Here is a 27,354-nt window from a genome sequence, read left to right as displayed (position 1 = left end):
TGTGGGGATGAAGACGACAACTCCCATGATTCCACACTCAGTCACGGCATCATCAAACTACGCCTTTGTCTGTTTGTTTATTTTGAATCCGTGCCCTCTAGCGGCGAAAATTACATATTGTGCCTTTAAAGGAGACATACTGTATTATGCCCCTTTTTACAATATGTAATATAAGTCTCTGGTGTCCCCAGAATGTGTCTGTGAAGTTTCAGCTCAAAATACTCCACAGATCATTTATTATAATATTTTGAAAATGCCTACTTTGAGTGGAAGCAGAAACACGCTGTTTTTTTGTGCCTGTCTCTTTAAATGCAAATGAGCTGCTGATCCCCGCTCCCTTTTCCAGAATAGAGCTGTGCCATTACAGCTCGTACCTGTTAAAAACGCTCTCTTGTCTCCTCTGAGGCTGGGACTGTAAATAGTGTTCTGTACTCGTCAGTGCAGCCAAAGGCAGAACAGTGTGCATGTTTTGCTCAAGCGCCATGGGTGGAAACGTACAGATTAAGGGGCAGTAATATTATAATGAGATCCCTTTGCAACGTCACTAGGGGAGCAAAATCAGACAGGCTTGCAGAAAAAGGCTTACCAACTTTTTCACGTTTCCTTGTTTGGTAGATGCACCGGGGACCTGATTATAGCACTTAAAACCTGGAAAAGTCAGATGTTCATGATATGTCACCTTTAACATTTTACCAGCAGAAATGTCCTACTTGCTGTAAAACAGTGCAGCCTCCGTAAATGTCCACCAGAGGACACGCTCTACTGATGTGAGATGACATTCGCCCAGGCTAGCATGAGTTTTGTGGGGCATCTTTGTGAGGAATTCCCCATGTAGTCACGTGACCTACATGCAGACCCCTGAGTGCTGGTCTGTGAGAGGGAATCCCGGCGTGGAGGCGGTGTCCACAACATGTACAAATATTGCATGTTTTCTCGTCTCTGTGGTTGCTATGTAGTCAAGAGACTGCCACGTGTTTGGTGCCTTTACGCAACTCTTTTTTTCCTTCTTAAAATACGAAATGTCTCATAGTTCGCATAGAGAGACAGTGTGACAATATGTGAACACATTTAGACGCTTGGTAAGAGGCTTATGGAAAATTACATGCCATTATGTCCTAATGGAATATTGTTATGCTGACACAGTGACTAAAACATGTAGCTACTTTTTCTGTTCAGTAGGGCCTATACTATTTTAATAGGCAATATGCACACTTTTTTCATATACTTTAAGCACCCGGTTTTGTTTAAAGAAAATTGTTAGTAGTTTCAATATAAAAAACTGCAGATGATTATAATGATTTATGTTTACTTGCTCAATTTATGAGGTGGATCTCAAATGCCTGTATGTTCACACAGCCTCAGTCACCGCACACGCATACAAACTTGCAGGGTTCAGGATTGAAACCAGCCCTGAAGAAATGTCCAAATAGGGGGATGTTAACGTTTTCCATAAAGAGATGGTGTCAAATCCTGAACTTGGACTTTAGGAAACGTAACGGACCAGAGGAAAAGATATTAATAACCCCTTCAAGCCCATCCCACCACATTCTTCACCACTGAGTCACAATGTAAACCAGCAAGCAATGGAGCAATGAGTGGATTGCCTCTGTTTCTCGTTTGTGTTTCTTTCCACAAAGAAATTTAGGAAAGAAACAGGGAGATACCCTTCCTCTCTTTCTTCACAAACCCGAAGGGTCACACACACACACACACACACACACACACAATGCTCTCACAGGTTGTGGGGTTGTATGAGAGAAGAGGAACAAGAACAACCAATGCATTGTGTAAGATGTGAGAAAAGTTATAACAGCCTCTGGAATGATGAAGAGCTGGAAAGTATAAGCGAAGAGAGGAACGGGTGGTTGTGCTGGAAGATGGAAAACGGTGGTATGGGTTTTGGCAGGGAGATCTGTGACTCACTGTTTATCTGGCCTGTCACCGAGCAACTGTACAGCATATGTGTGCACAAGACTGCAGCTTTTCTGCCTGCTAGTGCCTCCTTTCCCAGAAATTCAAGATTCGTAAAAGGCTCTTTCCATTGAAAGGATACCAAATAGTCTTTGAAACTTTCAAAGGTCTGTTTTTTTTTTTTTATCAGTGAGTGAAAGGAGAAAATATGAAATGTCAACCCAGTGATGTAAAATTAAATATTATATAAGCTGTTTTAAATTTCTATTTGTTTTGAGTGAGGATTGCATTACCCTGTTAGAGAAATTTGATATTTGATTTGTGGAATTTTGTTATTTTCTAGCAATAAACATTACATAAACACATACATTAAATAAAATAATAATAATGAAAAGGAAATAAAAACAAACTTAGTACGGGCTAGCTAGTTTGGCGTAAAATGTTGGTTTATACAGTTTGTTCTTTTTTTCTTCTTCTAAATTTTACATGTCAGTGTTATGCTTTCACAGTGCAGTTCTTTTTGTAAAAAATGTCTTTTCAAACCAAAAAGGTACAGTCAAAGGATCTTTATTCAGCTCAATATATTTACTGTGAAAACACTGGATAACTGAAGCAGTCAGTGGAACCGTTTACAGTAATATATATATATTGTGACATTCGTTCATAGTATGCATAGAGCTCGTTCTATAAAACAGACAAAAAACAAAACTGATCACATATAAAGCATATATCATTTTTTATTTTAAAAGCAAATACAGCAACATGCTAGTAAACTGATTAAATGTTCCAAAAACTAATCTCAGAAAGGTTTTCACTTGCCTCCTTGGGTCTGCTGTCAAAGGAGTTTCAGAGTTTTAAGTGCTTGTCTTGACTTCACAGTCTGATTTAGCTGACTATATTAAAAGCCACATGGAAAATTGTGTAAAGTCAAGTCTATAGATTTCTACAGTGATGAAAATACTGTAAATGTCTGTTATCTACAAGGTTTTTTTTTTTTTTGCTATCCCTTAGTTCGGGAGCCATTATAAGTTCTATGAACTGAGTTGTGTGTAGCATTTCTGGATGTGATGTCATATGATTTTACCATCAACAAAAGAATGGTGACAGATGCAACATTCCTTCCAAATGACTGAGACCAGTCTTTGGTTTATCACAACACTCTTTGGCTTCCAGCTGGGAATCTTTGAATTGTTGCATTTGAACCAAGAATACAAAGTAAGACATTAATTGCGTGTTACAAAATGACCAGAGTACAAAATGGCACAAAAATACAGTGAACGGAGATGCACTGCAGCTGCTGTGGAGCTGGACAACACGCAGGAAGTGCAGACAAGGATCAGTGGAAGCCACGTGGGCGAATTGTCTAAGCATCAGAGCCTTTTTGTCGGCGTTTGGATGGAGGTACGAGACGGGCAGGCAGCTCAGGGGGCAGCCCGTGACCCTCCAGTTTCACTTCAATCAGGTGGCTGGCCAGGGCAAACTCCTCGTCATCCAGCATGCCATCGTGATCCACATCCGAGAGCTTCCAGATGCGGCCCAACACGGAGTTTGGCAGCCGTGTGCTCACCATCCAATCTTTGGCTTTGGTGCCACTTAGTTTGCCTTCGTTCGGCGCTAGGTTGTAGAAGATCTCATCATACTTGGGCTTGTCCTTTGTCACCACCCATTCCTCATCTTCTTCACCCAATTCACCATTTTCATCCATGGTCTCTCCAAAGGGGTCACCTTCCACAAAGGGTCCGGCTCGGGTTCCCAAGAAAGCCCCACCTTGGACTCCAGGTTGGACCCCAGCCTCTATTTCTTCCTGCCTAAGAAGGGGCATGAGTTTGGAAATATCGGTAGACAACAACTCATCCAGCATAGCCATCAGGTTGGGCTTCAGGGCTTTGAACTTGGTGAAGTCATGAGCCATTAGCTGCTCCTAGGAAAGTCAAGAAAGTCTCTTTCAAGCAACATAAATGATATTTTACCCTCAAAACAAGGACCAGGTGGTTGCACTAACCTGCATTTTGGCACAATCAGGGAAGTCTCCAGGAGAGATATGATGCTGAAGCTGAATCTTGGAGAAGATGACCGGGAGCTGGTAGATCAGGTTCTTCTTTTTATTGTCCTTCCTGAAGACAGACGGCATCTCTTGCTTCAAGTAACTGATGATATGGGCATGTACCTGTGAGTGAAGCATACGTAGACCCTATTGACTTTCATTGTATTGACACAAAACACTGATATATTATTCAAAATATATTTTTTTGTGTTCCACAGAAGAAAGCCATACAGGTTTGGAACAACATGCAGTAAGTAAATGATGACAAACCCTTGGATGAACCAAACCAAGTGTTTGCATTCGATCAGTTTTACCTTCTGACATCGTCAACAAAGCAGTGATTAATGATATTTTAACATACCCTCACAAGACGGGCCCTCTTGACCAAGTCATTAAGTTTGCGTAAGGCTGCGTTTCGTGGCAGGTTCTGGATATCAGCAAACAGATCTTCCTCCTCCAACTCAAACAGCTTGCGGTTGTCGGACACCATAAGAGGTTCAGACCAGAAGGATCCGATGTACACTCTCAGAACCTCAGGAGTACCAAACACTTTCCCCAGAGACCACATTAAAGCTCCATACACCCGCATGAGCTGCTGGGTATCAACCATATCAGCCTTGTTCAGCACAACACGGAGTTTGTCTTCATTGCCTTTGAGGGCCCCGATGGCCTCTGAGAATTCATCCGAGATCTCCAACTTGTGAGCATCAAAGAGAAGGATGATCCGGTCCACACGTTCAGCAAACCAGCGGAGAACTGCTGGAAAGTCATATCCTACAAAATGAGAGAAGAGGTAGAGCACAATCAATAAACTGAACAAAACAATAAATAAAGAGTTTGTGGTGATCAAACCCACCAGCTCTGATTTGATTTGAAGCAAGAAAGTATTTGAAACTCTGAAAAAAAGGGTAAACTTAAATTCTACTTGAATTCTTTAATAAGGGAATGAACTGCAACAAGCATTGCAAATAACAAAATCAAATTACAACCAACAGTACAATATACAACTATTGGCTACAGTTATAAAATACAATACATTTGATGTTTCAAATACAAATATATAAGTAGTTTATGTATATGGGGAGAAGATTGTGTCATTCGGATTGTTTGGGAGTGGGCAGCAACTGTTCTTGTTTACATTTTAACATTGACTTCTCTGATTGGCGGGACTCTTTTCTCTTACACTATTGCTGTACAAGAGGGGTCTGCAGTTCTGCTTCTGGAGAGCTACTGTACTCCAGATTTCAGCATCAACCCCAATCAAACATATCTGAGCTTGTTAATCATAGGTTACTTAGCAATTACAGACAGGTTTGTTGGAGCAGGGTTGTAGCTGAAGTCTGCAGGACGGTAGCTCTCCAGGAGCATGGTTCGAGAACCTTGGAGCTCATGGTAGGCTTGTCTTGAATATTTGTGCCAAGGTAGCCAACCCTACACCTGGAGGGCTACCTTCCTGCATACTTCACTTACAGCCCTGCTCCAAGACGAATAATCCTGAACGCCTTAATTAGCTGGTTCAAGTTTTTTTGATTAGGGTTGAAGTAGAAGAGTTACCCCTTTTCTATGGATTGTAATTCTGGAACCCAGCTGTTGTGCTCTAATGAAACTATTTTCAAATTTTGAGAACCTATATATTAGCTCTTTAACAATCTTCTGGGTGATTATGTTGTATGAACAATATATGCTTAAATAGTTAGGACAACAGTTGAATCCTACAGACCCTCCTACATCCCCCTAATACACGTAATGCCTTCACATTCCTTCCCTTTCCTCTCCCTGTCACACCTTAATGCCTCACTTTCCCATTCTGTGCGTCACTTCAACTGCAGGAAAATATGTGAGGAAAAGCAGACATCGACCAGAGAGGTGCAACACTGATAAACTAAGATTACCCAACGATGTTCTCTGTGGGAGAGCCTAGAGACTGATCGTCTGCTGTTTACTCCGAAACATGTCTCAGATCAGTATGATCATTTTTAAGTACTCCAGTTAATACCTAATACCCCAAGGGGTCTTTACGGGGTTAATTCAGTTTTAACTCTTTAAACAGAAAGTATTTTACCGGTAGAAATAGTTTGAAAGGCATGTTGTGGAGTATTATAGAGTTTCACAGGGGACTAGGAGAAAAGGCTAATAATAAATGTTCAACACTGAGTTAAAGAGAAAGGGAAATGGATTGAAATTTGGCATAAAATACTTCCAAGCCCCTCTCCCCCTACTTTTCCAGTCGGCTTACCTCGACTCACTCTCTGTTTAGCACCAGAGAGGATGCCCGGGGTGTCAATGATGCTGATGCTCTCCAGAACCTGGTTGGGCATCTGAGCACACTGGAATCTGTCAGAGACAGAGATGAGGTTTAAACACATTTTGTATTGCATTCAGTGATCGAACCAAACTTTAACAAGTTAATTATTCCTCCTGGTTGAATGGGTAAGTGAAGTAAAGGCTTAATGTTGTAAGTGTTATAAGTGTCCAAAATTGTCTAAATACGCTTCAGAGGCACTGTATGTCTCATCATGCTATGCACAAAACAGCTGCAATTTGATTCCTTAAAAGGGCACAGCACAATTATCAAACATTCAGGAGCTCTTTAGTTAAAATCACTCTCCCCCTGAGAAAAGCTGAAAAAATGATCCATTACTCCTATCACAGCTATTGTGTGTGATCTAAGAAGCAGACTTCTAGCGTCACTCCTCCCAGGCCGATCCATTGTGTGGAAGTGGTGCTTGAAACACACGGGGCTTCCTGAGGGAAAATGACCAGCGCTGCCAAAATCAAACAATACTTGCCACTAATGATCTGCGGCATAGAAAAACATGGTCTCTTCCTGTTTTAAATGAGTTTAACGAGTGGAATGCTTCCCTGGGCAGGAAGTAGGAGAAAAGAAGTTCTCAAAACATGTTTGCAAAAATACACCCAAAGAAACCGGGGTAAAACTGGATCTGATAAAGACTCCCTGGCACTCAAAACAGCGCCTCCTCTGATGCTGACAGACAACTGCAAGCTAATTATGTTGAAACTCTCTTGGCAAGGTTAATGAGATGACTGAGGTATTCAGATGACCTGGACTTGAACTACAGCTTACTTTCCTCCCACTGTTTGGCTACTGTTTGGTATTTTAATACCCAGCATTGCTCATCTCAGTCACCAAATTAATATTGTTCATACAGAGGGTTAGAAATTTGTTCTAAATATTAGGGTCAATGCTCTTTTTTTTTTTTTTCCAGATCTCTTAATTAAAACAATTAAAATGCAATAGAAATGCAACTTGTACATGCAAAGACTTAAAGAAACCTCTTCTATGATGAGCTTGTTTTTATTTTCTGTATATTCTTGGAAGGGCATGAAGTAAAAATATCAGAGTGATATAATGAATAAAAATATAATGATATAAAATAAATTATATGAATATAAATATATACATATAAATATTTTCAAAATATATACTGTAAGTGCATGTATTTATATATACATACATAATAAATATACATAGTACACACACATATATTATGTAAACAAAAACTTTTATTTTGGATGCGATTAATCGCGATTAATCATTTGACAGCACTAATAAATATATATATATATATATATATATATATATATATTAGAAAATAATGATTGACATGTATACACTCAAATGTGTTCAAGGTGTAAGGAAAATATGTTATTACTTTTTAATTAGTTGTTACACATGAAAATAAATTGAGATCTGTTAAACTTTCTGATCATTTGTTCCATATCATTTCTTCTACATGAATGCTACCTATGCCATAAAGCTAATAAGCATTCACACAACACACTTGCAACTGCATAGCAATAAGCTAAAAAAAAAAAAACCTTGGCAACCTCATAGCAATGCTCTGGCAACCACCTACTACAATCTAGCATAATGTAAAGCACCATTCACATTATCTGCAGAAAATGCAAAAATCCTTTCTTCATAAAATGTAAAACTCACAAATATTTGATTAAGTAAAGACAACTTTGAAACAAGGCCTTCTCTTTAAACTTTGGTGGACTCCTCTAAATAATCTCACATTGCAGTTCTGCTTTAGGCACATTAGCACTCATTGCTCTCTCTTGTGATATCGCTCCCTTCCACAAGTTTTCCACAAATAAGGAAAGTACCTCCTACCTTAGAAATTTGGCACGGACGCTTGAAATTCTGTAGAGCAAAAACTAACACACTAGTTCTCTGTTATCTTCCCTGCGTGCCCAGAGTAAGCAGATGGATCAGTCGACACATTCTTCCATACAACCCATCCTCATTTCTCATGTCATGTCGTACATAGCGGCTCAGTGTAACATCTGCCTGTATGACTCTATTCACCTGTTGAGGAAGGTGTTTCCAAAGGGGTTGAGCTTGCGGAAGGGTTTGTTGGCATCTACTATCAGGGCATTTCCAGGAATGATGCCCTCCACGTCTCCGTGCATGATAGCGGTGAAGCAGTCGGTGGTGGGCTCCGGCCCTATACGACTCCCTGGGACGTCCTGTTCCAGCAGATACCTGTGTTGACAGAACAAAGCCATGGTTACAGTGTTGACATGATAGTTTTTAATAACCTTGTGGTTTTTATTCTGTCATCTACTAGAACAGACAAAACACTGTGGAACAGTTTGGGTTAGTTCAGCTATATATTTCCATTCAGTAGGCTAAATGACCTAAAACAACCCTTGAATTTAATACTGGGTTCAAACCAATGTTATATAGACAGAGAATAAACAGAAAATCACACCTAGTGAGCTCCCAAGAGCCTATCCAGGGCCATAACCACACAGACACCATAGTTTTAGCTTCTGTCAAACATACTGTTACGTTAAAGTCCGTGTAAAGCAATATTAAATATGTGCTCTGAATTTGTCACACCACAGAAAAGTGTTAACCACCCAGACAAATTTGAATGATAAAAAAAAAACGCCAAGTAAATAAAATAAGTTGTCAAAATCTTGAAAAAATAAGCAGTATTCCCTGCTCTGAAACGCTGGGGGCGTGTCCGCTGTCGGCGCTGAAACCACGCCCACTCGCGGGAAAACTGCCGCCTCAATCAACTGTCATATACAGCTACAACCTGAATGGATGCTTCTTCTTCTTGCAGCTCAACTGGATTTACACAGCCATACAACAGGTAATATGCATTTACAGCCTAGCTAGTAAACTGTAGTAGGCTGTAATAATTGATGGTAATATCAGTAACTCTCACGATTAAGCAGCGAACCACTGATGCTAATGCGCTCTAGTTATATATATTGTTAACGCCATGCTCAGTGGCTCAAGTGCGTCATCGAGACATGATTTCAGGCCCGCCCAAAAAATCCTGAACACAAAATGGTGGAAAACTTCTTAATGGTCTAACTACACAGTTCAGTACTACATAGTTCACAGGCTTTGTAACGTGTTTTCAGCAATACATTTCTAACATCTATAATGTGTTTAGATTGCTTTTACACGGACTTTAAACCCCTTAAAAGCCCTAGACTCAGAAAAAGCACTAGTTAACTGACTTATGTAGGATCTTACTTGATGAAAGTAGTCTTTCCTGTGGAGTACTGCCCAACCACTAGCACCATGGGTTTGTTGTCAAAGTCGGCGTCCTCCAGACTCGGTGAGTGGAAGTCATGGAAGCCGTAGTACTGCTCCAGGGGCAGGAGTTTCTTTCGATAGAGTGACTTGAGGCCCTCTGTCACTGTCCTGATCACCTCAGGGGCCTTCTTGACATTCTTGCGTCCCCAGCGTGACATCTTCGACTTGCGGGAGTATTCAGAGTTTCCTTTGCAGTTAATTTATGGCTTTGTTTTGCACTGTTTACGTGTCCTCTGGGATGACTGTGAAGACTCTTCTCTTGCTTACAGTATTTATATAATGTACCCAAGTGTTCTGCCTCAAAGGTTTACAGTAGTTAAGGGATGTTTGCTGGAGTTATAAAGCAAACTATAGTATACAATGTTATATAACTTTTAACCCCCAGGTTTCTTCTGTTTTAGTAAATGAATTTTTTGCCTGAAAAACATAAAAAGGTAAACGGAAGGTTCAATGGTAAAAGGCTATATTGTATACTTATACTGTAGGCATTTTATTTCTTGGGTAACAGGCCTTGTTCCCATTAAAATGCCTAGCTTTTCCATTTATCTTCAAATGAAGAATTTAAAGAGACATTTTCAGCCTACAGGGAAAGTGGAGTGCATTGTCTATGCATGTCCCTGGAAAATGTTGGTGCTCATTTGGGAAACATTTAAACACACCCAAACTCTGAGTCCACAAACACACATTCATAACTTATTTCCGTATATTGAAAAGAGTGAGACATGTTTTCCAGCGGCGGCTTACAGTGGAAAGTTAAATGAGTGAAGGATTACGGTGTGTAAAGGGCTGAATACACAAGTGTATTCAGTAGTTTTTGTTGAATCCGGACAGGATTTTGCAGTAATTCCACTAATGAGCATTTGGCTCACCGTGGATTCGAAACACTCCCTACAAACGCATCATGCTTATAAAGAGGACTTATTCTGAATCAAAATGGAGTTCATGCAGAAGTAAATGCATGTTTCTCACGTCAAGGTTGTGCCAAATTTAGAGTCTCTGAAAAGACACTAGTTGTGTTGTAATAAAAGTTCAACTTTTGCACAGCTGCCTTGGCAAAAGCATGATGGTAGGGATTTGACTTTATGTAATAAGACTCACATGTTGCGCAGAAGACAGAAAATGCCTTGTGGCATCTTTCACCACAATTGCAACACAAGACAGTTGACTTCTTTTGGAGAAGCCTTGAGCTTCAGTTAATTTCCAGAAGTATTACAGAACCAGAACACTAATGTGTGCCCATAATCGGAGGAAAGGCCAAAGACATTTGCTCCCTTGTTTGGACCTTTTCTTGGTTCATCGATGCATGCATCAACTGTTCCGAACTTTATTCTGAAACTATATCTAATCAGAAAGGGATTTTAAAGTGCAACACACAAAGCAAAGGTACACTCCAAAAAGTTCAAGATTTGTCCTCTTACCTGGAGAATGCCGAGTCTAGGATTGAAGTACTTGAAGAGATGATGAACCTTAACCACTCTTTCTACAGCCCTGGAGGTGTTTCTACAGGTGAAGATGTACCTTAGAAGAACAATCTTTGTCCAAGGCACCCAAGTAGCACCAAGTCAAACGTTTCAAGTCTCAGATTTTTCATGTATTTCAGATGAGAGGTCTTGATCTGATCTGCCTGTGCTTCTGACTCCTCCAGCAAAAAAAAAAAAAAAAGTATAAATGAGGGAGGCTTTGTGTCTGGGAACTTTTCACACTCTGCACTTCCGAGATGCAAACATGGCTGTTTTTTGGATTTTCAATAATATTCCCAAAAAAAAAAAACATTTACATTTCTTTGATTAAAAGGGTGACCACATTTGCTGTGCTGTGTATGTTTGATTTGTAAATGTGCTCTTGATACTGGAATGCTTTAAAGGTCAAGAGATTTTCTACAGTTCTGGTGACTTTTCTGTTTGTGAATGCTTCATTGTTAATTCCTGTAGCTGGATAACCAAAACAAGATTTCACGTCTTAGGGGAGACAAGAACACTATATTATTATACATTAATGAGCCACTACACAGTGACCACCAGTTCCCAAAAATATAATTTCATGGTAAAGGGGGACCATTCTAACACGGGGTGGAAGTGATCCATTAGTCTCTCCAAAATAAATTCTCCATAATAACCAAATAAACTACTATTGGATAAGACAATTTTCATGATATCACTTAAAAAGTTCCTGCAATCTGCATACGTCACAGTAATTACAAACATTATTTATTAAATAAATGGTCATATATTTGGCTCTCACAAGTTGAGAGAAATCTTTAAATTGGGAAACCGACGTAGGAACCGTCCCAGATTCGAACCCAGGAAAAACAGAGGGACAAAATTTTGAAAATCATATCAAAGTGCACTTTTTATACTTTAGAAAGTACACTTAAAGGGCCATATGTAAACCAAAAGAACACATTTCATCAGCACAAACCACAAACAAAGCAAACACAGCTGATCATGGGAAAAGTGTCTCAGTTTGCTTCCCTATCCATTGACATCCTGCTTTTCAGTCTTTCAGTCAACATCGGCTAAAGGGGCTGTTATCTACTGTGCGTCTGTGAAACCGGATTTCCATTTTGTCCTCGGCCCCCCACCTGTGGATGCTTGGGAGCGGGGGCGGACGAGGGTGGCGTGGAGAGGGGAGGCATGGACTGTCTGTAGGAAGGATGGGTTTGGTGCTGATTAGGCAGGTTTTCCCCATGAACCCTCCCTAAAGCTGCTTTCCCTGAGCCTCCATGTCCAGGAGGGCCCTGTTGGAGGTTCAGTATACTGTCTATGGCACACTGCAGGTGCTCATTCAACGAGTCGTCAGGTGGCGGGCTGCCGCTGGAGAAACTCGCATTGTCCATATCCGGAGAGTCGGACTTACAGCGTTTGGCAGGAAGTGTGGAGTCTCTTGTGCAGGAAGACTCTCCAGGAGAAGGTGGGCCAGGGGCATGCTGATCCATCCTAAAGGTACCCCTTCCTCCCTCTCGGTTTTTGCTCCCTATGCCCTTCAACCGCCCCAAACGGCCACCTTCCTCTGCCTTGTCCTCATCCTCTTTGTCAGAGAACTCTCGGTGATGTTGGTACGCATTTTTGATGCCACGGTAGAGGACATCCTCTACTGCCGCGAGGCTCTGAGTCTCTGAATGGGGGTGAGACCGCCCATGTCCGCCCTGCCTCTCTAGTTTCACGCTGGCTATCACAGTCCGTTCAGTTTGAGGAGAGGAACCTTGTGGCTGGGGGGAAGAAGTAATAGGGGGTACTGCTGGTAGAATGGGCAACGTATCTCCACCTCCTCCTGGTACTCCTGGCCTGCGACGTGGACTGATGTTCTCACGGTACGTCTTTCGAAGCGGGAGCCGGCAAGTGGTTAATGGTGGAGTCGCCGTGGACGCTGGGTTCCGTTTAACTCCGCCTACCTCGTGGTTTTCTAGAGTGCCGTTCATCTGTGCCGTAGATGTGGAAGGGGACGATGAAGACCAGGAGGAGGAAAATGAGGGCGCAGGTCCACTAGAGGAAGTTGCGCTACTGGAGGCAGAGCCTGGGTGTGCAGTTACCGTAGTGACAGTGGAAGAGGGGGTGGGGTAAGACGTTGGAGGAGGAGTTCTAATGACTTTGGTGAGTGGGGTTATATGGGTGGGCTTGACTTTCTGCGGCTGCTCAGGGGGCGGCGGTTGTGGAGTGAGTTGGGATTGGGAGTGGACCGGATCTAAAGCAGTGTTGTGAACCACCTTACTAAATCCCGCCTCCTGTTTGATCTTCAGCTTCAAACCTATTCGCTGGCGTGCCTCGTAGGTCTTGATGGGCGGTTTGCTGGTCCGCTGGGGAAGCGCGACATCATCGTCGTCATCAGTAGGGCGGGTGGATGGAATGCGGCTGAAGGAGGTGCTTGGCGTGACTGGCTCTGCAGATGGCCGGACCACAGGAGCAGGCGTAGGCGTGGAGCTGGTGGACCAGGATACTGATGCTCCCCCTCCACCTTGCTTAATCACCAGCTTGGTAGGAGGGAAGAGGGCAGGGGTAGAAGCAGGAGTGGGGGCAGCAGCTGGAGTAGGTGCAGGGGTTGGGGTTGGAGCAGGGGCAATAGCTGCAGCTGGAGCAGGTGCGGCTGCCACAGGTTGACCTGCACCTGCTGCTGCTGATGATGATGCGGTTCGTACAGAACTCAGCTCCACCTGTACAGGTCTCACGGCACTGCTGTCCAGCAAACAGGAATTGGCCACAAATTCTTCTGCAAAGAGTAAGAGAGGAAGGTGATTAAACACCCCACCTTCAGAAAATACGCAGTTCATTCCCATTTAAAATTCACATGCTTTAATGGTAACTTGTATTGAACCCTAGTCATTACCTGGTTTCTCCTTGGCCAGAACCCTGTCCTGACTAAGAGCAACCTTCTCCTCCTGAATGAACATCCGGTCAATCATAACCATCTCTGCTGAGGGACCCAGCCTCTGCTCAAGGTAAAAAGCACACAAGAGACCAATGAATTTAGGGCTCACAAGGTCCAAACATTAAGAGAGATCAAGTGAGAGAGATTTAAAATGATACCTTTGATTCCTCAAAAAGCAAGTGACGATATTTATCCACCATTGCTTGCGTGCGCTTCAAGAGTTGGCATGAGACGTTCTCAAATTCTTCATCCACTGGACAGAGAAGCGTAAAGCGAGAATTACACATCAGCCCTGAAGAGGGTGCCACACAACTACGCTACAGGACCGTAAAAGAGCGTTCACAAAGAGGTGTGAGCATTTACCTTTGCGGTAGTCTTCCGGGGATGAAGCCATGCCTTGGTACAGGTGGTACGGCAGCAGTCGATGAAGATTGTCCTCAAATGAGTGGAAAGGAGAGCTGTAGTCAGGATGGAGAACCGAGCCTTGCTGTTTTCGCAGCTGTTCCAGCATCCTACAAATAGATACACGAGCATGCGAGTAGGAAAACAGCTTTAAAAAGCATACTGCAAAACAACTAGCAAGTCATCAACAAATGGTTTCAAACCTAGCATGATGCATAGCTAAAGGGTTAGTTCACCCAAAAATGGTGAAAATGATGTCATTAATTACTCACCCTCATGCCGTTCCAAACCCGTAAGACCTTCGTTCATCTTCGGAACACAAATTAAGATACTTTTGATGAAATCTGAGAGCTTTCTGACCCTGCACAGACAGCAACACAACTGAAATGTTCCCAGACCCAGGAAAGTAGTAAGGACATCGATAAAACGTTTCATGTGACATCAGTGGCTCAACTTTAATCAATGTAATCAGCATGGTTTACGTTCAGGAGAAAGCGTGTGCATGCATCATGGTACTCTACAAAAAGGCAGAAGATGTTAACTTGAAGAATTGTTGAATAAATTGTTATTTTTGTTTTCTTTGCACACAAAAAGTTCTATCGATGTCCTTGCAACATTTCTGGGTCTGGGAACATTTCAGTTGTGTTGCTGTCTGTGCAGGGTCAGAGAGCTCTCAGATTTCATCATAAATATCTTAAAGGGGTCATATGATGCTGCTAAAAAGAACATTATTTTGTGTATTTGGTGTAATGAAATGTGTTTATGCGGTTTAAAGTTAAAAAAACACATTATTTTCCACATACTGTACATTATTGTTTCTCCTCTATGCCCCGCCTTTTTGAAACGCGTCGATTTTTACAAAGCTCATCGGTCTGAAAAAGCGAGGTGTGCTGTGATTGGCCAGCTATCCAATGCGTTGTGATTGGCCGAATATCTCTTTGCAACTTTACAGATCTTCTTTATGCACCAAGAGCTTGTAACACTCCAAAGAGAAAGGAAAAATTTAAATCACATCATATGACCCCTTTAATGTGTGTTCCATGAGGGTGAGTAATTAATGACAGAATTTTCATTTTTGGGTGAACTAACCCTTTAATGATTTGTGTTCAATGACTGGCAAGCAGTTTAACAGTAATCCCTTAAAGGGTTAGTTTACCCAAAAATTAAAATTAGCTCATGTTTTACTCACCTTCAAGGCATCCTAGGTGTATAAGACTTTCTTTAAAAAATAAATTTGTGCTACAGAGTTGGCACAGAAGAACACACAAGTGGCTTGTAGGTGTATTTTCAGACATTTAATGAGGCTCAGAGGTCGCATGAGTGCAATTAAATTCATAAATTCATGTTGAGGTTAATGTTTTAAATATAACATTTTGAATATAGAAATATTAAATGATTAAAATAACAGAAAAGATACTTTAAAAATTAAACAAACTGCCAGCAGGTGGTGGCAAGTCACTGATTTTATCACTGAATCATTCATTCAGTTGATTAGTTCGAACAGCTGATTCATTCAGCAACGAAGTGACTGTCTTTATGAATGGGTAATTGAATCATTGACTCACTAGATTTGTTTAAAAACGCAGTTCATTCATAAACGAAACACCGTGAGTTTTTGTAAGAAAAATATCCATATTTACAACATTATAAACACTTTTCTCTCACTTCCCCTAACTGTCGTATGCAGAAGACGTTTCGGGCGGATGACGTAGGACATATGTGTAGCGTGATTAGTGACGAACGTGGAAGCGCGGAGGAGAGTATATTTTTCTTACAAAAAAAGCATTGATTCGCTACAGGAAGCCTTTATTCACCACCCAGAGCCGTGTGAGGCACATTTTATTATGGATGGATGTTTTATTTGACTTCTTTTGGACTGTTGAAAATGCCCCCCCTACTGCCATTATAAAGCTTGGAATAGCCAGTACAATTTTTAATATAACTCCAAATGGATTCATCTGAAAGAAGAAAGTCATATACACCTAGGATGCCTTGAGGGTGAGTAAAACATGGGCTAATTTTCATTTTGGGTGATCTAACCCTTTAAATGTCACTTTCCCATAATTTATGGGGTTATTCTTGGATTTAACTAATAACATTTGGAATTTATGCTCTGTATATAGTATGTATATATTACCTAGCTTCTTTGCTTGGTTCCATACTAAAAGGCCTTTTTAATGTTGAAGTCTGTGAAAAGACAAGATTAATTACCATAAATATGACATCATCCAGTTCATTTTAATAGTCTTATGTAATGTGATTTTGAATCTTACCTGTGTTTGGGGAGCAGGTGGTGGAGGTGCGGGCATTTGAGAGAGTGCAGCACCTAAAACCTGTATCTGCAAACCTGCTTTATTCAGAGTCAGCCCACCAACTGAACTTATGACTCCTGGCTTTGCCTGCAATCCAGTCAAGAGAGTGTTCAAAACTGAGTTAAGATAATTTTGCAATATCTTTACTGCAAAGGTAAATTGTCCAGCTGTAAACTACAGTAAAAATACTAACAACTACACTTCTCTCACCTGAACAGCCTGCGCAAGGTTTGGAGTCGTGATTCCCTGGTTCACTGTAGCCCCAGCAGACACGGCAGAAAATACTTGAGTGTCATTTGCACCTAAGAAGAAAATAACACTTTGTAAACATGGGAATATTTGAAAGTAAACATCTAAAGGATAAACATATGCAATCCCCACCTGTAGTAGAGGACTTGACAAGCACAGACTTCTGCTGCAGAAGGGACTGGACTGGTGCTTGGATGGTGCCACTGGCCGTTGAAGTTGCAGCTTGGACTGAAGGCTGATCTGGCATTTTGTTGAACTGGTTTGTGGCCTGTTGCTGAGAGGCCTGGGCTTGGGCTTGTGCCTGAGCTTGTGCCTGTGCCTGAGCTTGCTGCTTAGCCTGGAGAAGAATGTTTTGCTGGACCTGTATAAATCAAAAGCACACAGACAATCATTTAAGTAGAGTTCCTATGAAAAAGAACCTTACCTATTACCAATTTTTTCATAGTAAGTAGTCCTGCCCACAGTGATACCTAAACATTAACAAAGCTCTGCTCTATATAACTGAATTAACCATCAAACATCAATGTGCTGATGGGTGATTTTGTCAGTTGTGGCAGGATTTTCATTTCAGTGCAAACTTTATCATTTTTACTCTCAGTTAGAACACTATATAAAGTATAAGGTGATGATGATGCATTACCTGATGAAGTTTTTCCAAAAGCTGCTTTTGCTGAGGAGAGGGCTGCGTGATGGATGACATAGTCTGCAGCTGCGCATTGACCAGCTGAAGGTGATGCTGTTGTTCTGCAGTCAGCCCCGGCACCACCGTCACCTGCTGTTTTACCACTGCAGTTGGAGGCGAGCTCACAGCAGGCTGGAACTGGAACTGTGCAGGAAGTGGCTGCGGAGGCTTCGGGGAACAGGAGGAAGGAGGTATGTCTGGCTGCAGGGCGGTAGGCTGAGGCAGAGTCTGAGGAAGAACTTGAGGCTGGAGCTGCACTTGTATTTGCTGAGGCTGCTGCTGCTGTTGTTGAGATGGAGGACCTGGCTGTGGTGAACCTCCGATCTGATTGTGTATGATAAAGAGGGGCGGTAGAGAGGAAGGCGTGCAGGAGCGCGAGGGAGTCTGTGTCTGAGACTGAGGCTGGGGCTGCGATGGAGGCCGAGACTGCTGGTGCTGGTGAGGAGACTGGATCTGCTGCCCAATGGTTATGGGAGAAACTTGGGCAGGTTGAGGACTGTCAGTCAGGGTGGGTGTTGGTGCAGGGGTGACCACAGGCTGAGATGGGGAGGCGCTTTGGATCTTTATAGTCTGTGAATGTGCTGCCGATGGAACCTAGACAGCATAAAAAGAGGAGGAGGAGGAAGAAGAGAGAAAAGAGTCAATGGATGTTTGGTTAATCAGCCAGTTCATATTTTTAATTCATCAATTTGGGAAAATTAATTTTTAGGGATGCACTGAAATTTCAGCAACAGAAAATGACACCTCAACAATACAAAAATGCTTTCAATAAAATCATTTCAACAGCGATATGAAAGTGAAAAACACCTTACCAAACTAACATTTTGCAATACTGACATTTGAACTTCTGCACAGCAACAAAAATTAAAAAAAAAAAAATCATCAACATAAAATATGAAAAATGTATTCAGGAAGATCTGGATTTTCTGTTTTTTGAGACTTTTCCTCACTTCTCTGAAAGATTTTATTAGTTTTAGGATAAAAGGGGAACTTCATTGCAAACCACAACAGTTCACAATCACTGTGTGAATTAGGCCAGAACTTCTGTAAAAATGTATCAACTAGTGAAGCTGAGACACTATACAACAAGCAGATGGGAACAGCTGATGAGAAAAAAAAACAATGCTTAGATACACAATTCCAGGTGCTTTTGAATATATTCTACATTACATTTTTCAATGTGTGATTTTAGGAAATGACAGAACATCAGGTAACTCTAAATGGCTTCATATTTCATGTTGTTTTCCATTTAATTTTAAGCAGTTTAATGCCATAAATACCAATAACAAGAGTTTCTTTATATTACTGTTGTACAATTCAGATTCACAATCATTTTTAATATATGCAAACTGTACCAAAACAAAACGGTATCTGAGTTTCAGTTTCAACCAATAATTTAATTTCAGTGCATCACTAAAACAATGACTAACTTGCAATCATACCTATAAAGTGCAGAAACAAAAAACACCACAAAAAGTGGTGAAAAAAACACCACACACAGCAACAAGCAACAATAAACAAATACAAGTAGGATAATACAAAAGCAAGAATAGAAAGGAAAATCTCTTTTCAAAATATCAAAAAGACAGTTTTCATAAAGACTACAACAGCTGAAGTAGTAAAATGTACAAAATATCTAAACTGTACATAAGGTACTCATCTACATAAGGTTATGACAACTGACATGACATTATTTTTTGCAGAGAACAACAAAAATTGGTTTACAGAGAATAGACAAGAAATAAAAATAGTACAAATCTAAAACTAAACAGATTTGCTGGTAGAGGGCAAAGGTAATTCAGGGCAGCGAGCAAGTGATCAAGATCAAATCTTTGAAAGTGATCTTGAAAGGAATTAATTTAATTTCTCTTGGGGAGGCTGGGTGGTGGTGGGAGGGGGGACTGATTGAGGTTAAAAACAGCAGTTACCGAACGTTTGGGTAGCAGAGGTAGTGAGTAGGCTGAATGTTAATATGAATGGACAGAGTGAGTGGCAAAGATTTACAGCAGCAAAACTAATAGGAAGAGCCATTGCTTTATCATGACATGCACATAGGAAAATGCACGAAGATGATGCAAACACACAACCGAAAAATAAAGTCCCTAGAGTTTCATTATTGCATGTGAAACCATTTGAAGAGCAACAACTGCACTGTTATTTGCATCAACCATTAGTGCCAATATAGTTTAGCAAGCTTCCTATTAAAAAATGCTCATGCAAATAACTGGAGGAAAGAAATGGATATTGAGGGGAAGGTGTTGCAAGCAATAATAGTATGAATTAATGGACAAAATAAACCCATTACACCTTGGGATGGGTATCGTTATGGTTTTAACGGTATTACTACTCTTACCGATTTACCGATACTGCTTATTGATCCGGTACTTTAACGGTATTCTTATCGGTACTTTTTGTTTCACATATATATATATATATATATATATATATATATATGAGACACAAATTAAGAGCTGAATAAGAGTAATATAGCATACAAAAGAAATCTAATAAAGTAAATGTAAATGAACACTGCATAGTTTTCACTGTATGAATTGATAGATTAATGCTTATTAAAGTTAACGTTATTCAGATTGAGAGCTGTGAGAGATTTTCTCTTTGCATTTTGTTGTTTGATCAACACTGATGGCCCAAGCACTAGTCACTGCTGTCACTTTAAAACTAAATGAACTTTTCCACGACATTCTAATTTATTGAGATGCACCTGTACACTGACACTCATCGGATTTTCTCCCAACTGTTCACGTCCACTTAAGACATAAACTCTGTTTAAATGAATACTCTCCAAGCTGGCCATTTTGACATATTTTTGTGTGTATTTGATCGCTTGGATGGACCCGAAGCCCAAAGTGTAATTTGCTTGAATATTGTGGTCCGTATTGGAGCGCGTGCACACATTTCAGCCTCAGAGAACAGCGTCTCTTGCGCGGATTATTGTGCTTTCAACGTTTTATCAAACATGTCCCGCAATTTAGCAACAGTAAAGACAGCATTTTACAACAATCACTGATTGTGCTGATTCTGATGTTAAGTTTGGGTTTTAGGGAGGAACGAATACACGGTTAAGGGAAGGAAGTTGCGCATGACGAAAAGCGGATAGTTTTTAATAGTTTTACCTCATATCTTTTTTTATAATCCTTAGAAGCCAAAATTTAAATAAAAAATTAAATTAGCTTAATATCGCAGCCACAAGACTAAACTGTAAGCAGATGTTTGAATGTTTAGTTCTCTCTTCTATCATAATTAAACAGGGCTTTCATGTTGCACGTGCTGTAGCTCCTCCGTGTGAGCACGATCTTGCTTCTGAATTGCGAATAGCAAAAATGCATCAGACGAATGAATATTATTGCATATAAAAACAGCTGCCGACTCTGGTGTGATAGAATTTGCAAGATAATGTCTATAGGCTATAGCAATAACAAATGTAGGCTGTGTGTGTTTTCTTAATATCTACAACACCGACAGCAGAACCGTTAACGTGAAAGCTTATCGATACTCCGGTCTTTAATAATTTAGCCCCGGGGCCCATTTAATACCGGGTTTCGGTACCCATCCCTAATTACTCTATAATTATAGTATCAATGACAGAAACGGATAACAGTGCAGAAAAAAGACCTGATGAAAACACAGGCAAAAACAAGAGTGAAAATGAGTGAAAGAGCAATAAAAAGGCATCCAAGCCTGAGCAATGACAGTAGAAAGACAGGCGGACAGAGAAAGAAAGGGAGTTCTGCTGGGAGACAGTGGTCCAATACGCAGCAGTGGCAGCAACAAGTGGGTGGGGCTTAATGCGGAGCATAAGCTCATCTACCTTGTTAACCACTGTTGCCATGTGGGCGGGGCCAAGGGAGGGGCTGGGACTCTGCCTCTGCCGAGTCTCAGCTAACAAGTTGTCATGGCCTGAAGGGGCGGGACCAGAACTGCTGCCACTGACGATAACAGATGCAGGTACACCCACAGTGGCAGGTGGGTCTTTTCCTGCTTGCTGCTGTTGGTCCTAACATGGGCACATTTATCAGTTGAGGAATGGGAGAGGTAAAACAATCATCCAAACTGGTCAGAGGTCAGCTTGAGGATCAAATGTTGTTATGTTAGCTTATTAGCAAAGACACAGTTTGCAAACAACAGATAAGGTTTAAAGAGAGCACACTGACCTGCTGCAGGAACATTTGAAGGGACTCCTGACTAAGGATCATGCTGGAACCAGGTGATGTAAACAACACCTTTCCTGGGCTGTGCTGGGCCTGGGGACCCAAACCCACCATTGAGGACGTGACCATAGTTGGGGATGGAGATGAAGAGGAAGGAACCGAAGCTGCTACTGAAACCTGTGGAGTCGTCTGAACCGTAAGAATTGAGGGCTGCGGTTGGGTCTGTGCTGGTTGAGCAGCAGCGTCCATAGAGCCGCCCAATACCGTGATGCCCTCTCCTGGCTGGCACGGCGCCATGGCCGTCGATCCGCTGCTACAGTTATTAGGGATGCCACCAGATTGCTGCAACGTCTGTAAACTGACTGCTGGGCTAAGGCTCTCCACAGACAGGGAATTCTGTATCGGCATGCCCTGAATGACCGTTTGTACATGGCCCGTTACTGGATGGGCTTGTGTCTGCGTTTGCGCCAGGGACACCGGCATTTGGAACAGTGTGGGCTGACCCATCTGACCGGGCTGGAGCTGGATGTGTCCAGAGAGAATATGGGCGGCACCAGGGTGACCCTGTGAGGCCAACACCTGACCCAGGTTGATGTTCTGATTGGCTGTCAAGATCTGATTAGCGATTATCTGCCCTCCAGGCCCCTGACTGGTAATGATGTGTCCCCTGGGATGCTGAGTCAGGATCTGACCTCCCGCCTGAAGCCCCGGTAACAGGAACTGATGGTTTTGGCTCTGCAGGACAGTTTGCGAGGGAATGACAATGCTGCCCTGTTGGTTTAACAAGTGAACACTGAGCGGTTTGCCTGACGTTTGGGGGCCCTGTTGCTTAAAGAGCGCTTGAGAGAACTGCGTTCCCTGCGACGTGGCCTGTGTGCTCAAGACTACATTTGAGCCAGGCTTCCCGAGGAACGTTACATTCTGACCAGCTGATACTGGGATTTGCTGCACCCCCAGAGCCTTATTAGCCTCATTTGGCAAGGCATGTGGAGCAGGAAGCTGTTGCTGCTGCTTGAAGACTTTGGGTTGGATGGCACCCCCTTGCGGAGGTTTGGGCTGTATTGGCGTTGGCATTCGCTGGATGATGACATTCTGCATAATTTGGCCTTGAGGCTGGGTTTGAGATCCAATTCCTGCACCCAAAGAGGCATTACCGAAACCCACAATGCCACCAGCAGCGGCCATTGTAGTTGCGCTGTTGTTGGTATTTGTGTTGCTTAAGCAGACAGCCGGCCCATTTAAGGCAGGGGACCCTAGAGTGGCCTTGCCCCCTTGAATTAAAAGTCCTCCTCCTGAACTCAAAACAGAGCCTCCAAGCCCAGTCTGCGTTCCAGCGCTTGCTGCCTCAGGCCCAGGTTGATGCAGCTGGTAGCCACCCATGGTTTTCGCCAAGATCTGCTGCCCAGATGGATTTATAGTCATTACAGTGGGTTGGCCCACAACTTGAATTTGTCCAATGCCCAACGGTCCAGACTGATTGCCATTCGGTAAGGCCTGAAGGCTCGAAATAGGTTGAAGGGTTACATTTCCAAGCCCGACTTGTTGCACGAATGGCTGGACGCTGATAGCTTTGTTCATGACCTGGGGTTGAAGCTGCAGGCCTGGATGTGCCAGGACTGAGCTGAGCATGTCTGGGGTGGCATTAGAGGGTGCCGTAGGGGTGCCTTGGTTTGGAAAAATCTGAGTTGCACTTCCAATGCCCACCCCAGACAGGCCAGCATCAGGCAGGGGTTGGACCACCTGCGTAAGGCCAGTCAGCCCAAACTGACTGAGGTCGAGCTCAGCATCTGCCTCTTGAAGGCTCTGCTCTGTGATGTTAGCCTCTGCCAGGCTCTGCTGCAAAATGTCACAAGGCTCATGATTTGTCCCAACAACATTGCTTCCGTTGTCTCCTCCCGGCGATCCCCCCAAGATGTCATCTTCCAGGAAGTCCAAATCAACACTGACTCTTGGAAGGCCTGGCTCATTTGTCGACAGCTGAGCCTGTGGCTGGACCTCAGGAACGTGACCCTGGAAGACACAGAGAGACCAACGTTAGCCGTTAAACCTCGCCACACATTCAGAATGACGAAGGAATAAAATGGCAGGGATGGATCTGGGATGGTGGTAGACCTCTGGGACTGAGTGCTGTAGATGCAGGTCTGGTGCGCAATGCATCTGATGTGGACGGCGGGTCTGAAGAACACGTGCTACAAAAAAGGATGGCGACAGAGAGGTCGGCACAAATGGGGGATATTACTCACCCCAGTGCTGGAGAAGAACGAGCTGGACGGGTCACTTGAGCCATCCAAAAGGTCATCAGTGTCCAGCTACAGACAGACATACCCAGGATAGGACAGGCAGAAATCACCACAGCACATAGACAGGAGTGTGAAAGCGACAGGGAGCAGATGCATAAGGGGCAAATAGGCAGACAGAGAGGGAAAGGTAAGGGAAGAGCAGAGTGAGGACAGTGCACCAATCAACCAGAACAAAATGCAGGCATAACCAAGTTAAAAGGCAAAGCAAACAGGAAAGAAAACAGGAGTCAAAAGACAGGAAAATTAGATTAGTATGTCATATATGTGAATTAACCAAAGAGGGAAAAAATCAGGGCTGAAATTAAGAGGAGCAATTATGTTCTAAAGAAAAGATCAATAAGCTGGACAACCGGTGTAGAGGCAGAAATTTAAAAATAACCTGGAGAGGATTAGGAGGTTCAGGGAATTCTTGTTGGGTGAGTGTGCTGTGCTTTTCTGTGATTTATCTGGGTTACACTTTCAAAGTGGGATTTCTGCCTTGCCCACCAGTGGAGCTTGCAAAAATCTGAGCTTTTTTTTTTTTTCCACTTCAGTACTCACTTGTGTTTCTGATCCATGAAGAAAATCATTGAGTGCTTGTGGGTCACTGTACAACAAGAAAGGTGTTATTCAGCTGGGTTTACACACAACTAACATTCAAACTTGAAGTTATGTGCAAAGTTATCTGTTGTTTTCGGAGCAACTTACCAAATTACATCTAGCAAGCACCTGCCATCTTCATCATCCATGTCAACTGTAAAAAAAAAAGTGCACAAACATTAGCCCTGTGAACATAAGTCCCTTTTTTTTTTTTTTTTACAAATCAGCTAAACATTACACAGAACTCAAAGGCAAATACTTCCTCAGCAGTGAAATGTAGGTCATTTAATTCACAGACTCATTTTGATATTTGAATAGGATCATGTAGACTAATGAAAACAAAGTAGAACACCAATTCGTATAAGTTTTAAACGTGAAAAAACTTTTAGATGTTATCAATCTAAAAAAAAGGAAATCTCACGGATGACAAAGATGCAACTAATATTAAAAGCAGACTGCAAAGCAAAAATGCAAGGTAAAAGCAAATGCCTCCAGGTAAATCTAAATCAGTGAGTGTCCTGTCAAAAAATGAAAATAAATCTATATTAAAAAAGAAACATAACATGGAAACAAATCAGCAAGCTTGTGGTATTATCCAGGCACATATTTATAACAATATATGTAATAAAAAGCATGTTAAATCATGACATTAATATTAACCAATCATTATGGTTACACTGTTCTAGTGAGTAAAATGCAACCACTAAAACACTACATGGACCGATTTATGTTGGCCAACAAATTCGTTGTTGATAACACAAACGTATGTTGAAATATAAAGCATTCAAATGCCTGTAAGAGGAACTATTACAACATAAACGAGTGAATATTTTCACATCCTTTGAAAGCAGCAGCTGAACTTTCGTGCGCTGTCTGTAGCGCGAGAGAAGTTGAGGGAAAAAGCGCGCGTATCACCTCACACTGTCCCACAGAGAGAAAAACACCAGCGAGTGACAAATATCACGATTTACAGACTCACAAACACCAATTCTCACGAATTAGTCAGTCTTTGGCGAGTCGCCGCGCTGTTCGCGGTCACAGTCTCTCGGTCTAAACAAATCAAAACCACAAAATGAGGATGAGGTAGGCGGGGACGCCACTAATGTTTGTTGGGGGTAAAACGGTCTGCGAAGAGCACGCAGACCATCATTAACGAATATCTGCGAAAGCTTCTTCTGTCAGAGATCAGTTTTGGGTCATTTTGAGAGCACCTCACATCAGAAGAGACTCTGAAAGGCACTCTGGACCTGCAGGACACGGCGGTTATTTTCGCATTTGCAAAGCTGTAACAACTCGCTCGACATTCCCTCTGGTGCATATGATTTTTTATTTGCAACCATTTTACAAGTTTAACCGCACAGGACGCCTTTAATTCGCATTTCTGACGCTCGCTCTGCAGCAGATTCAGTTAAGTTAGCTGTGGCTAGCTAGCTTCCTAGCTGTAATATGTGCGTTTACAGACGCAATACGAACAAATCTGACAATAACTGCCTGTAAACACGTAGTATTTCTGCCGTAAGAGCGCATTCACTGGAGCCAATGTACATAATTGGTGAATATCTGGTGTTCGGGCTCCAATTGACGCAAATGCGTAGCCTATCTTTATCCCTGCTAAATATGAGTTTATGTTGGAATACTCTTGGATCAGGGGGGGTATGCTTGGGAATTCGCTGTAAAAATCACCGTATTCGCCGACCTTCGCAGCGGGCCGGCTATTATATGAAGCAGGAAGAGGTGAGGTCTGCATGCGAATGTTGCAGTAGTTATTGAGAATTATAGAGAAATTGCTACATTGTATCAAACTCACCCGAGACGATAGAGGTGCAGGCGGCGCGGGGTCTCCAGTACGGCCCTGCACGGGCTCCGCATCAGGACCCAAGCACAGCGCTCACGAGCAGGAAACAGAGGCCCGCCGCGATCGCCTGATTAATAAACAACACTACACTGAGGTAGTTGTTGTTGTTATTACTGCAGCAGCACACATTTGCCCTTTTTATGCTTCATTTGTGTATCAGTTTCACTGTAAATGTAGGGAAATATTGTGCTGCATTACTCTGAACATTATCTTGTTTCGCTGTTGTATACATAAGATGCAACGTTCAATGACAATAGTTTCACCTTGATATGAACAACATAACTCATTACCTAGACATTCATATTTTGATAATTTTAGACATAAGCTAGATTGCAACACTAGCTTTCCAATAATTACAATTATATATACATTAATTACATTCAATGTGTATATAAGCAAGCTGACTAACCCATATCCACCCCTACAAAAGAAAGTTTGTAATTGTATATGTATTCTATTATTTTAAAATAAATCACATTTAGGTATCTGCTCTTGAGTAATGTATTTTTTATTATTATTTCAAACACGTACGAAAGAAAGAGTAGTAGTCAAGGGGATGTAAAAGAACACATAAAAAACAGAACAGGTCTAATGTTTACTACAGCAGTTTTCTACTGTTAAATGTTTTGTGTATAGAGATTTTAGCCAATTTATGATCAAATGGATTGCATAAAAGTGGTAATCATCCTCCCCAAGAGGCACATTTTCCCACCACAACAGTGAGATGGGATGGGCTCTCTCCACAATAACAAACAGGCGTTTGTCTGTACAGCTTCACCTTGGGTCCGGATGTTTTTATGACAAAGGAGTCTGTTTTGATGAAACACTGGGGGCTCTGATTGGCCCTCTTTGTTAAACATCACAAATAAGGGGTGGCGCGACCTCAAGCATTACAGTGGGGGGTT

At 42.1% G+C, this 27,354-nt stretch overlaps 2 protein-coding genes across 2 annotated transcripts; both read right to left on the bottom strand.

The window, feature by feature from the left end:
* Positions 1-2,887: 2,887 nt before the first annotated feature.
* Positions 2,888-11,183, bottom strand: LOC107668886 (EH domain-containing protein 2-like). Its single transcript, XM_016460968.1, has 7 exons — positions 10,958-11,183; positions 9,477-9,956; positions 8,289-8,465; positions 6,192-6,289; positions 4,317-4,729; positions 3,914-4,078; positions 2,888-3,832 (listed from the first exon to the last, which is right to left on the bottom strand). Exons 2-7 carry the CDS (start codon positions 9,695-9,697, stop codon positions 3,275-3,277), a joined length of 1,632 nt encoding a protein of 543 aa, XP_016316454.1. The 5' UTR covers positions 9,698-9,956; positions 10,958-11,183; the 3' UTR covers positions 2,888-3,274.
* Positions 11,184-11,325: 142 nt separating this feature from the next.
* LOC107668814 (glioma tumor suppressor candidate region gene 1 protein-like) lies at positions 11,326-26,454 on the bottom strand. Its single transcript, XM_016460850.1, has 15 exons — positions 26,402-26,454; positions 24,703-24,748; positions 24,556-24,601; positions 23,959-24,024; positions 21,719-23,725; positions 21,376-21,561; positions 17,505-18,140; positions 16,997-17,225; positions 16,826-16,917; positions 16,577-16,702; positions 16,441-16,490; positions 14,265-14,413; positions 14,060-14,154; positions 13,860-13,965; positions 11,326-13,742 (listed from the first exon to the last, which is right to left on the bottom strand). Exons 2-15 carry the CDS (start codon positions 24,741-24,743, stop codon positions 12,067-12,069), a joined length of 5,505 nt encoding a protein of 1,834 aa, XP_016316336.1. The 5' UTR covers positions 24,744-24,748; positions 26,402-26,454; the 3' UTR covers positions 11,326-12,066.
* Between the last annotated feature and the right edge of the window lie 900 nt (positions 26,455-27,354).

This window comes from Sinocyclocheilus anshuiensis, unplaced genomic scaffold (assembly GCF_001515605.1).
Source record: "Sinocyclocheilus anshuiensis isolate Anshui unplaced genomic scaffold, SAMN03320099.WGS_v1.1 scaffold297, whole genome shotgun sequence".
Classification (NCBI taxonomy): Eukaryota; Metazoa; Chordata; class Actinopteri; order Cypriniformes; family Cyprinidae; genus Sinocyclocheilus; species Sinocyclocheilus anshuiensis.
The sequence above is the reverse complement of the archived record's forward strand: the minus strand, read 5'-3'. Positions and strand labels throughout refer to the sequence as shown.